Here is an 11,098-nt window from a genome sequence, read left to right on the forward strand (position 1 = left end):
TTTATTATTCGTAGTTATTAATATGGAAAGTGCAAAAATCATTTTCACTTGCTCATAGATCGATTTATTAGAAACACTGATGGATATCTTCATTTAAGTAGTCAAGCAAGAACCACCTCATCGACCAAATTCTGACAATATATAATTGTCAGGGACAAGACTGACTACGAAATGAACGCTTTGAAATTAGTTGAAAATATCTCAAGAAGGAACATTCATGCAGCTTTTTTAACATAAGGTATACCCTTTTTACGTAGAAAATTGGGGGATAAAAACTTTATTAGCCCTAAATTTCATATTGGGGGACAAAAAAGTTAGAGCCGACATATAGACAAATGGTGCTTCCACAGTGTACAACAAAAATACCTTTCGACAATAAAATGAATTGAGGAAATTTTAAAATCATGCAAGTCAAATTTAGAAATTTTTGACCAGTTGCTTTCCCAATTTAAATCCCATCATAGTTTAGTTTGCCGTGCGAAACATTTTGTGCTTTTACACCATTCAAGTAGAAACCACAAAATTTTCAAAGTTGTTTCGAATTTGGTATTAATGAAATGCTTTATATTTTTTGCATTTACTATTAAACGTCCAGAATTTTGTATCATGAATGGAATTTTCAGCTTCTTAAACAACAGAATTAAACCGCAGAATTTGTAATTTTTGTTATAATTTATACCTTTAAACGCTATTCGTTTTAATTCGTATCGCATTTGTGGCAATATTGAAAAACATTATTTAAATTTGTAGGAGACTGTTTATGATTTAGCATTCAAAAGGTGAACATATGCTTCTGATTGCATCATCTACAGGGTTATTCACGCTACACGGCGCGAATATTATGGCCAAAATATGAGGATTTCAAAAAGATTTACTTTTAAGCCACATGGGGGAGTATAATGTTTCATTTTAAAATTATTTTCATATTATACAGTGCGCCCCAAAAGCTCTAAAGGTATTAAAGTGACGTTTTTTAACGACACCCTCTGTATATTATTGCATTTTTGAATTTTCCGATCAAAATGAGTGTCTGTTCTAATAAGATTTAGGATACTTAAAATTTAAGGTTTTTAAAACAATTTAAAGTTTATCAAAATTTAACGTAATTTTCACGTTTGGAATACTTAAGAAGTATTTACGTTATGTAAGCGTACTTTATAGTGAAGTGTAACAATAGATCACCTATTATATCCCAATCATAAAAAACTTGCCACCTTGTACAGGGTGTCCAAATATTACAGCTAATAAAACTAGAACTTTAAGCGGCTATAACTTGATTAATTTAAATGCGTCACATTTTTGCAGGAAATGTAATTTTTAGTTCCCTATCGAATGGTATTAGGGCGTTCGCATGAAGCTTTTTCCTATTAATTTAGATTACTTCTTCTCGACAAAGTATTCAAAGGATAAAATTACCTGCTACTTATGCAGTGGTAATATCAGAAAAACCTACAAAATGGTAACAGAGGCGAAACAATTCGGTAGGCAGAGCTCGAAATATTAGAATATCTGCCCACCGACTTGTATTTTAGCTCTTTAGTCTCCAAATGTAATAATACTGGTAAAACTCCATACCGTAATTTAATCATCCGAATAATTTTGCTCAAAATGAAATCGCTTTCAACATAAAAGCGCTCACTTCCTATTAAATGCAGACAAGTGGTTCATGAAATACCAACGATATGAATTTTTAGCAATTACTGCATTCCACGTTTATGATTTGATTTGAACACGTAATACATTATAAATTTAATAAATTGTATGTTGTGCTTTTAACAGAATTTTAACAAAAATTCCATTGTTGTAACTTAAATAGCTCGAGATCGATATCAAATCGTCCTACGCACTCAATACAAGTAGTTTGATGATATAAGGACCTAAATCAAGCGTAACGTTTCAATTTCAACTTAAATAGATATTACAATGGAACGTTTAATGGCCATGGATAATGGCTTTTCCACCCAGTATGTGGCCCCATTTTCACTCAAGTTGTAGCCTTGCCGTAAGATGGAGAAAATTTGTGTTTTTGGGTTTAAATGCAAAATATTTTTCCAGTGTGTTGATGATGACGCTATTTTAAAAATGAGGTAAGACTCGGTGTTTTTTTTTTTATAAAATAGTGACCTGATGAGGTCAGAAGTCCGAAAATTCGTCAGCAAATTACAATTCTGCCCCAAGTTTGGTACATTTCTGTGGCTTTCGCAGTATTTCAAATTTTATTTTCTGCCTTTTAAAGCACGAAATTAAGCTAAAAAAAATTAGTTATTTGGACTAAAATGTTGGGATGCTTGATTGCAATTTAATCTTCCAATGTGATCTAATGATGAATACACGTGACGAATATTTCTTTCTCTATATATATATTCAGGATGTTCCAGAAACATCGCTACAAATTAATATAACGAGGTAGCGGATAAGCTAATGAAACGATCGAGCTAGCTATCCCTTATAAAAACATTTCATGTTTTCATTCTACAGGATATTTAGGTATTTTTTAATTCTGTAAATTGGGAATAAATCTCACAGTTTCTGATATACGGATTTAAAATTTCTGTTTCAAGCTCTTTGATACTGATGATTAGTTATGGCTATAGTAACGAACAGCTTACTTTATAACAGCCCTGAGCAAATTCTGGTACATTTGTGCGAATACGTCGAAGTAACGCGTAATAGTGAAATGAGAAATATGGTTTATGTGCAAAGAAATTCTAGTGAACACCAGGTCAACATGCTCTCGAAAGGTACCCAAAACTTTGTCTCAATAATATACCATCAAATCATCGAACTTCCAAACGGACCCCCGACCAACTTGACGAGACCAAATATTTTCACTGTGGTCTAAGAAGGGGAAATCTTTATCCGAACACTGAAGGATCCGGAGACCAGCACCAGACGAAGCTTTAAAGTTTCGGGGATCGCCGAACTTCAATTTTTAGCTTGGACGGAGAGAGAAAGTGTTCCCATAACATTTTATGCCTGTTAAAAATTGGTTTCCAAAGAATTTTCAACTCAGAATTAATTCCTGGAATTGGATTAACATAAAGGCAACATTATAATCCTCAGTCTGTGTACAGAAAAATTTTCTTTAAGACTCGGAGAATGTAATGAGGCAGACAGTTTTGAAAATTGAATTTGGCTACTTCAAATAATAATAATAATATCTTCTCTGATCTGGATCGCCCTTCCTCTGTATGGAAGATCAACATTTGCACCCCCCTTGTACACTACTGATACTTAATACCCCAACCATAGTAGCGGTCGCTGTCCCAAAAACAGGTCGGTTGGACGCTCTACTTTCTGCAATTACAATAGAATTGAAACAAATAAAAAATAAAATATGGCATAGAAACTTAGTATTAAAACTACTGCTACAATGTCTTTAAATGACTACAGAATACATAAAAACTAATTAATAACTCATTTATAATTAACTAATTATAATTTTTATAAAGTGTGTCTATTTAAAAGGTCCTCAGACTCATATGAGTTCATTTGTGATTTCAGAAATAAATCAATTATAGCGGTGTATGTGAGGCTACTGAAGGTGAATTTTGAAGTTAATGAGAACTCTACAGGGTGTCCCAAAAAGCGGGACGTCATTTTTTTAAATGGAATTACCTGCATTTCTCTCCCATGATACAATCTCTCTGAATCCTGTGTTAGTTTCTAGATTGTTTTTAATTTAAAATGCAGAGACTCGAAGCAATGACGTTTTGAAAGAAATTTTAGACACATATTTACAGTATTTCATACAAAAATGAATATCGCAGTTAGCTGAAATTAGATTTTAATAATTTTAGGATCAATTCTTATATATGATCACCTTACCAGGCACGAATATTCATTTAGCCAAAAATGCTCACAGGCAATTATCACTTTTTCAATTTTAATTTTCGAGATTTTTTCAAATATGATTATCTATTTTTAATGACTTAAAACGAAAGAAAATTAATCTTTTTCATTTGGGTATATGATTGTATATTATATTATATACAATCATTTTGGTATAAAATAATATATATTTATCTTAAATGTTAATAGAATAATTAATTATTTCGGAGAAAAGCTGTATGCATAACTAAGTATCTTAGAGTTAATCATACGTTGCCACGGTTTCAATGTTTTGTTTGTTTTAAACTTTTTTTTTCTTTCTGTCACGTGAAAAAAAATGCAGATGGTCCCATTAAAAAAAAATATGCCTCGCCTTTTTGGGACACTCTATAGTGTCAGTAATTTCAAAATTTACCTTCATTAGTCGCATGTACATCCCCATAACTGATTTTTTTTTTATCATAAATAAATTCGTAGAAGTCCGAAGGATTGTTAAATGGATGAATATGTATAAATATGGAACGGATAAATTGCAGTTTGATTGAAATTTTGAGGGTGACATGATGACCCATATTTGATCGGTTGGATGCGGGCGTCATTTAAAAATATCGTTGATCGATCAAGATTTATTAAGTATCATAAGATAGGTTGGGCGAGATTTTTATTAGACATTATTGCCGGTTGGATGCGGCGTTGGCCGGAGCGGGTCGGTTGGACTCACTCTTCTTGGTTAGATTGTAAATTGCCCGATTCGGCGCTATAAACATAGCACATATATATATGTGTATTTTGTGCTACGACAATCAAACAATACTTCTGCTGAAAAAAAATCACAGAAAGACCATAGACGGTGAGCCGTAAATAAACGGGCTGGGAATCAAATAAAGTAAAATAGGGGCGCTTAAAAACGTAATTACACATCAAACAGAAAGCGGAAAAATGCGGTTAGGAATTCATATTGTTTTCATAACGTAACAAGCGTATCTGCGGATATAATGTCATATATCAAGAGAAAGATAGCAGAGGGTGACAGCTGCCGTATTGCCTCTTCCCTTTCGGAACGACCCTCAATGCCTACATGATTAACTATGTTAATCGTCATTTGTCGTTTTAGTGGTGGAGTTTTTGCCCAAATAAGAGTCAAAATTTGCGAGTGATTTGCAAAAACTTCACCTCCCGTATCAGAAGTATTCGTTCTCAATTAGAAAATTTTCTCGAAAATCATTATAGAGAATTGAATGGACATTCAGATAGAATAGCAAGAGAATGCATGGTTATTGTTATTTTTGTAGGAACTACGTGGAAATAAAAAAAAAAAACTAAAAAGAAGCCATTTTTTCATTGTTTGTTAAAAGTGTTTCGTGTCAGTGTAGTTGTTGCCTCAGTGTTGTTCGAGCTTTTTTTACCTTCATGTATATGCTTTTATAAGGTCAGTTTTTTATTCTGTCTGCAAATATACATTCCAAAAACTCCATCGACGACTTTCAAAAGGTTAAAATCAAATCAAGCGTCGCGCAAATCGGTCCTCGAATTTATATCGTCGGACGGCTGCCGGGATGAGGGGTTCTTTAATATAATCCCGCTTTGTTATACTTTTAACTTCTCTTTGAATGCAGAGTTTTATTTTTAATTTCGTCTTAAAAAGTGCGCTTTACAACTTTATAAAATGCCGCTTTTCGATTCGGGGAAAAAAGGATCTTTGAGATAATTTCCTGTTTCCAACTCGACATGCGGAAAAGGCTAATTTCTCCACCATATAGCGTCACCCGGGGGTCTCCTTTGACCCATAGAATTAATTGAAATGCCTCAGATTCCTTAGGCTGAATGCAGCTACGCAGGGGGTGGTTTGCGGGTGCAGAACTAGAATCTGATAATTTCACATTCGCACTTAATGAGCAATTAAAAAATCTATACAATATAATCAGCCAACCCCTAAAATATATCAAGCGGTGAAATGACAAATTGGAATAATATGTCTCTACCCCTTTATATGAGAGGGGTAATCGATTAATATTAAAACTCAGTGACGCGGTAAATGCCACATAATCATGAGCAGCCACAATTGCATTTGCAAATAATTTTCATTGAGGGTTCTGGATTATGAAACAGACATAAAGCGGTATCTATACACGCGTTATGAATTTTCGACTCCCTTTCATCCCTTTGAAAAATGGTGTGGGTAATGACGTAATATAAAGGGATTTTTGTCTGGTGGTTGTGCTTTCGCAGGGAGGCTTTGAAAATTTAAAGGGTGAGATAAGTAAGTAAATCTCTCAGTGATATTAACATCAAGATATGTTTATTGTATTTACTGATTACAAGTATACCTTACCTCCAAAATTAGCGAAATTATAATAAACTATAAAGTCTGTTCCACATGTGTGTAACTTAATACTTCTGGAGCTAATATGTTCAACAAAATATTCATTATTTCCTACTTACAGTTTTGATAATGCGCCAATACAAAATATTGCATTGAAAACAGTGAAAATCCTATAATATGAAAAAAGACTATTTACATTTAGCACTGTATAAGAGATCACTGATGAACGATTGAAACACGTGTTGAGTTCCTATAATAAACTGATGAAACCTGCTAAAAACCTCAGTTTTCAGAAAAAAAAGCAACAATGCTTTGCTCCTGTAACCTGGTGAAAATGCCTTATTTTCAAGTTTCCGTTTCCGAGCTATTCGTATCCTGAACATCCGGATGAGACTCGTCGAGAAGCATTTGTTGCTGTTTCAGAACCGCAAGCCTTTGATGTGTTAATTCTAAATGGTGCTTCCTCCATTTAATCCGCCTGTTTTGAAACCACACCTTCACCTGCAATTAAAATTAATCTCGTGACGAAACCAAAAACTTTAAATTATTATAATTTTTTTTTATTACATAAATTACCAAATAACTCATAGAATATAATGGCTTCATACCTGTGCTTCTGTTAATTGTAACGTGTGGGCCAAGTACAGCCTTTCAGGCCCAACCATGTACTGCTGTCTCTCGAACTCAGCTTCAAGACGTTCCAGTTGTTCTGGAGTGAAAATCGTCCTCACCCTTTTACTTTTGCACGTTTTTTTCGATTGGAGAAGAGTTGATGATATGTGCTTTGGGCCACGAGCTGAAATGCGGAATAAACAAATTTCATAAGAATGTTGCAAAGGCCACATAAACATTTTCTTTCATATACCACCGGGCCACAGTATTGATTGTGGCACTGATTGGTGAGAGGGCACTCTGCACCTCCAATTTTCAGTTTTCTGGGATAAATGGAGGTATTTAGAATCTCTAACTCGGGTATTTTAAGTCAGGTTAGTTCCATACCGGGTCAGTTCAGTTTGCTTGTGCTTGAACAAAATATGAAAAAACCACCGCAAGTTACTGAATAAATTAATTCCTTCCCAAATAATTTCTAATTTATAACGCCAGTTAACATAATAATTCTTTGACCAATTTATCACCTTTCGAACCATATGAAGGTCCAATTTAAGAATGAAGTGTGGGTGCCGGATGAGTTGAACAATGAAGTAATGTTTCACCTTCGGTAAGCTATCTTAGCTCTACATCTAAGAGTTTTACTCTCAAAGCAACATTTCGTTTTTCTAACACTTCGCTTTTCTAGGAAAGATATTATTCAGAAAACTTCAAGACTCAGTCGAACCTTAACTGGAACCTCGTTATCCGGAAGCAAGAACCTTGATAATGGACGAATTGTTTTCGATACTGTGGACTCAGACGCGCAGGTACATAAATCACGTTCCAAAACTCCTATTATAGTTTACTCCTTTATAGTTGACCTTTCTGAAATATTATCAAAGGAAGGTAAAGTCTTCCCGCACGGCTGTGGTCACCCTCCAAGACGTCAAAGATGTGGCCATTTTCACAACCAAAATTGGCCGGTTATTCCCAGAATTCATTACTTTCTTCCACACAATTTCCATCGACCGATTTCTCCGGTCTATGATCGTCTACTTCCAATACTATTTGCTGGTAAGTTAAGGACATAATTTAAATTCACGGATAATGAGATTTAATTCCCGGCAATAAATTGCATAAAGGTCTGGAATAAAATGCAATTAAGAAAGAAGGAAGCTGCTCGTAAGCTCAGACAACCAATCGTTACCCAATTAGAAAACGAAGTTCGGGATAATTTAGCAGATTTGAGAAGTATGATTGCCAGAAATTATGCTGGTATCTTAATGGGAATTGGGGACATCAAGAAGTTGCACCATATGAATAACAACGTTTCCTTGTCCAACAAAGACCGCCGGATCTTTGAGACCCTCATTTTTATGACCACCAAAGTGGTCTGGATTGCATTGTTTAGGAAAAATTATTCATTAATCGGTAGATCAATTTTACGATATTTTTCAATTGTCATAAACTGAAAATCGTAGACAAAGAAATAAATAGGCTTATGAGAACTATCAAATACAGCCCTGTGGAGCACGCTGGAAATTGCACTTTGGAGTCGACTTTAGAGGAGGAGAAGATTCTATTGGGAACAACTTTCAAAACTAAAAAGAAGCATCTGCTCAGGTCACCGGCCATTCAAGAGATCATTTTTAATGATCACGACTATAGATTTTTGTCTATTGGAATTAACAACATTCCTGCGTAAATAAATAAGATCGCGATCAAGTAAAACAAAATAAAAGCGCTTTTCAGGGAGGACAAGCGAATTCGCTACCTGGAACTCGCCTTAGCAGCCCCTGAGGAGATTCTAGAGGGTTCAAGCATAGCAATCGGAGTTTTGGGGGTGAGACGGAGGTATTTAGATGCCATGTTGAACCCCAAAGAGCTATTCACTACCGACGAAACGAGCAGTCTTGTGAAAGTTGGAGATTTCAGCATACCACCGAAACCTCCATTTAGGTCAGACGAAACCATGTGATAATTAACAAGGAGAAATTGATTTTTTAGGTATTTGTTGGTTTGTGATACTCTGTCAAGACAATCATGTCAGTTTCAAGAAACCGAAGAAACGAAAAAGGCAAGGATCACTCAGTGCAAGATGTGGAGAACCTATTTAGAGATGGAAGGAATAACTCCTAAATCCGAGGTTTCTGAAATAGAATGTATTTGAACTAGAACCTCTGTTTACCTTTTTTACCCATTTCTTTACCATCTGTTTATCTACCTAGAACACCCCCTATACCCTAAATTATCATATTTTGATTTAAAAAAATTGCAATTTTATTATTTACTTACCATTTACCTTCGAAGGTTGAATTCCATGGGACGCCACCTGGTATCCCGAAGGAACCAAAGGTCGATTTACAGGCAGTTGTATTCTACCACAGTTGGAAACAAGCGATCTCTCGTTGTTAGCTGGATGGACTGTTAAATTCATTACACTGAGATCCGTCGTTGAATTACCTAAAATAGTTACAAGAATTATATATATTTTTTCAAAACAAACGGAATAATTCTTACAAATATTCCCACTTTCATTGTTATTTAATCCCAAAATAGCAGCAATGGTGAACGATTTACTTGTGGCAGAAGAGTTGCTTCTGCAGCGCGGTTCTTCCTCTGCGGTAGAGTCGTCACAAAGACCCGACAATGTGTTGTCGTTGTCTTCATTTTGGTCCTCCAGCTGGTGGTAACTGGTCAAGAACCGACTCAGAGTATTGGTGTAGTTGTTGTAATGGTGTAACATATCATACATTTGGAGGTAGGGCTAAAGGACTGGTCGCTGGTGATCGATTAGGAGTTGAGATTCACATCTTGGTACTTGAGGGTGTAGCTGATAAAGAAAGATTCATTTCCTGATTGTATCTTTGAATCCTTACACCTATATAGTTCAATAATTACAATAATTATTAGGTTATTCAGAACAGGTTATTCTGAATGCGTGTGTTGCTTGCAAGTCATGCTGGATACATTACTGCAAGGTGCATGAAATCCCTTTTCAGGTCTGGTTTACTAATCATGACACTAACATTAATGCATTTTAGAACTATAAAGCTCCCTCTACAATTCGTAATTGTGAAATAATAATTAAAGGATAAACAAATTCGTTCTAGAGAGGAAACTTAAATCTATATCCAACCAGGAACATTTGCAAATTCAATCGTACGTATTTCCTTAAATTTTATTTCGGCTCTTGCAAAGCACCCACGCCACTGACTTCAATGCATTTCAGTACGTCAAAATTCTCTCCTTTCAAATCTTGAAATGATTTTTAGATTGGATTTAGATCTGGCAAAAATAGAAAAATACAGCAAATCGTCGGTGGGACTTACAATGCACATTATAAAAATATATTCAATATGCAGCATGTCCCCTAAACATACGATAAACATTTTCAGGGGATCATTCTCAGGAGTATTCTAAGAATATTTTGTCTTTTGATGATTTTTGAAAAGCCTTTTCGTTCTGAAAATACAGGGTGAGAGAAATTGCCTGAACTAACATTTTATTACTAAATAGTACATTAAAGGTTCTTAGTCTACAAGAACTGTTGAAAATTACTACCTCGAGTGAAGTGGTCATTGTAAGGTCTACCTTGACCAATCCATTCCTTGAGAAATTCGCTTAATCGGTTAAATGAATCAACACCTGGATCTTTCTCTATCACGTCCAGTACATTCTGGCGTTCTTACTGTTATTGGCCTTCCTGTTTCACGAAGACGTTGATGAATAGTTTGAAAGGTTTTCGTATCGGGAATATTACGGTTGGGAAAACGATCAATGTACAATCGCTTACTTTGTTCATTATTCGGTTTCTGGAAGATGTACCATTGGCAACAAGATATGCAGTGAGGCTTATGCACGATGATGTACCAGCACATTTCAGAGTTGTTGCTCGTGAATTTTCAACAATAACATACGGAGATCGCTGGATTGGTCTAGGTGGACTTCACTTATGGCCTGCTCGACGGCCGGACTTGAACCCCATGCAGTATTTCCTACTGGGGCATCTAATGTCGTTAGTTTATAATATTTTATTGGAAAATGTGGAAGATTTGAAAAATCGAATCACGGTCGGGTGAAACTCAATAAGGAACGACCGTGGTGTTTTTGAGCTTTGAAAGAGGAGAAGATTAGAAACTTGTATCGTAGCTGGAGATAGTAGTTTTCAACAGTTCTTGTAAATTAAGAAGCTTTACATGTAATATTTGATAATAAAATGTCGGTATTGGAGAAAATTTTTCTTGTCCCGTGTCTTCAGAATAAAGAAGCTTTTCAAAAATCATCAAATTAAAAAACATTTGTAGAATATTCCAAGGAATAACCCCCTGAATTTTTGCTGTACTTTTATTG

The 11,098-nt window shown here is 35.1% G+C and overlaps 1 protein-coding gene across 1 annotated transcript; it reads left to right on the forward strand.

The window, feature by feature from the left end:
- The first annotated feature begins 1,924 nt into the window (after positions 1 to 1,924).
- On the forward strand, positions 1,925 to 9,251 carry LOC136345876 (protein phosphatase 1 regulatory subunit 36-like). Its single transcript, XM_066294536.1, has 8 exons — positions 1,925 to 2,087; positions 7,452 to 7,572; positions 7,622 to 7,819; positions 7,888 to 8,176; positions 8,227 to 8,446; positions 8,498 to 8,704; positions 8,753 to 8,891; positions 9,056 to 9,251. The coding sequence occupies exons 1-8, from the start codon at positions 2,008 to 2,010 to the stop codon at positions 9,158 to 9,160; spliced, it is 1,359 nt and encodes a 452-aa protein (XP_066150633.1). The 5' UTR covers positions 1,925 to 2,007; the 3' UTR covers positions 9,161 to 9,251.
- Positions 9,252 to 11,098: the final 1,847 nt, after the last annotated feature.

This window comes from Euwallacea fornicatus, chromosome 21, assembly GCF_040115645.1.
Source record: "Euwallacea fornicatus isolate EFF26 chromosome 21, ASM4011564v1, whole genome shotgun sequence".
Classification (NCBI taxonomy): Eukaryota; Metazoa; Arthropoda; class Insecta; order Coleoptera; family Curculionidae; genus Euwallacea; species Euwallacea fornicatus.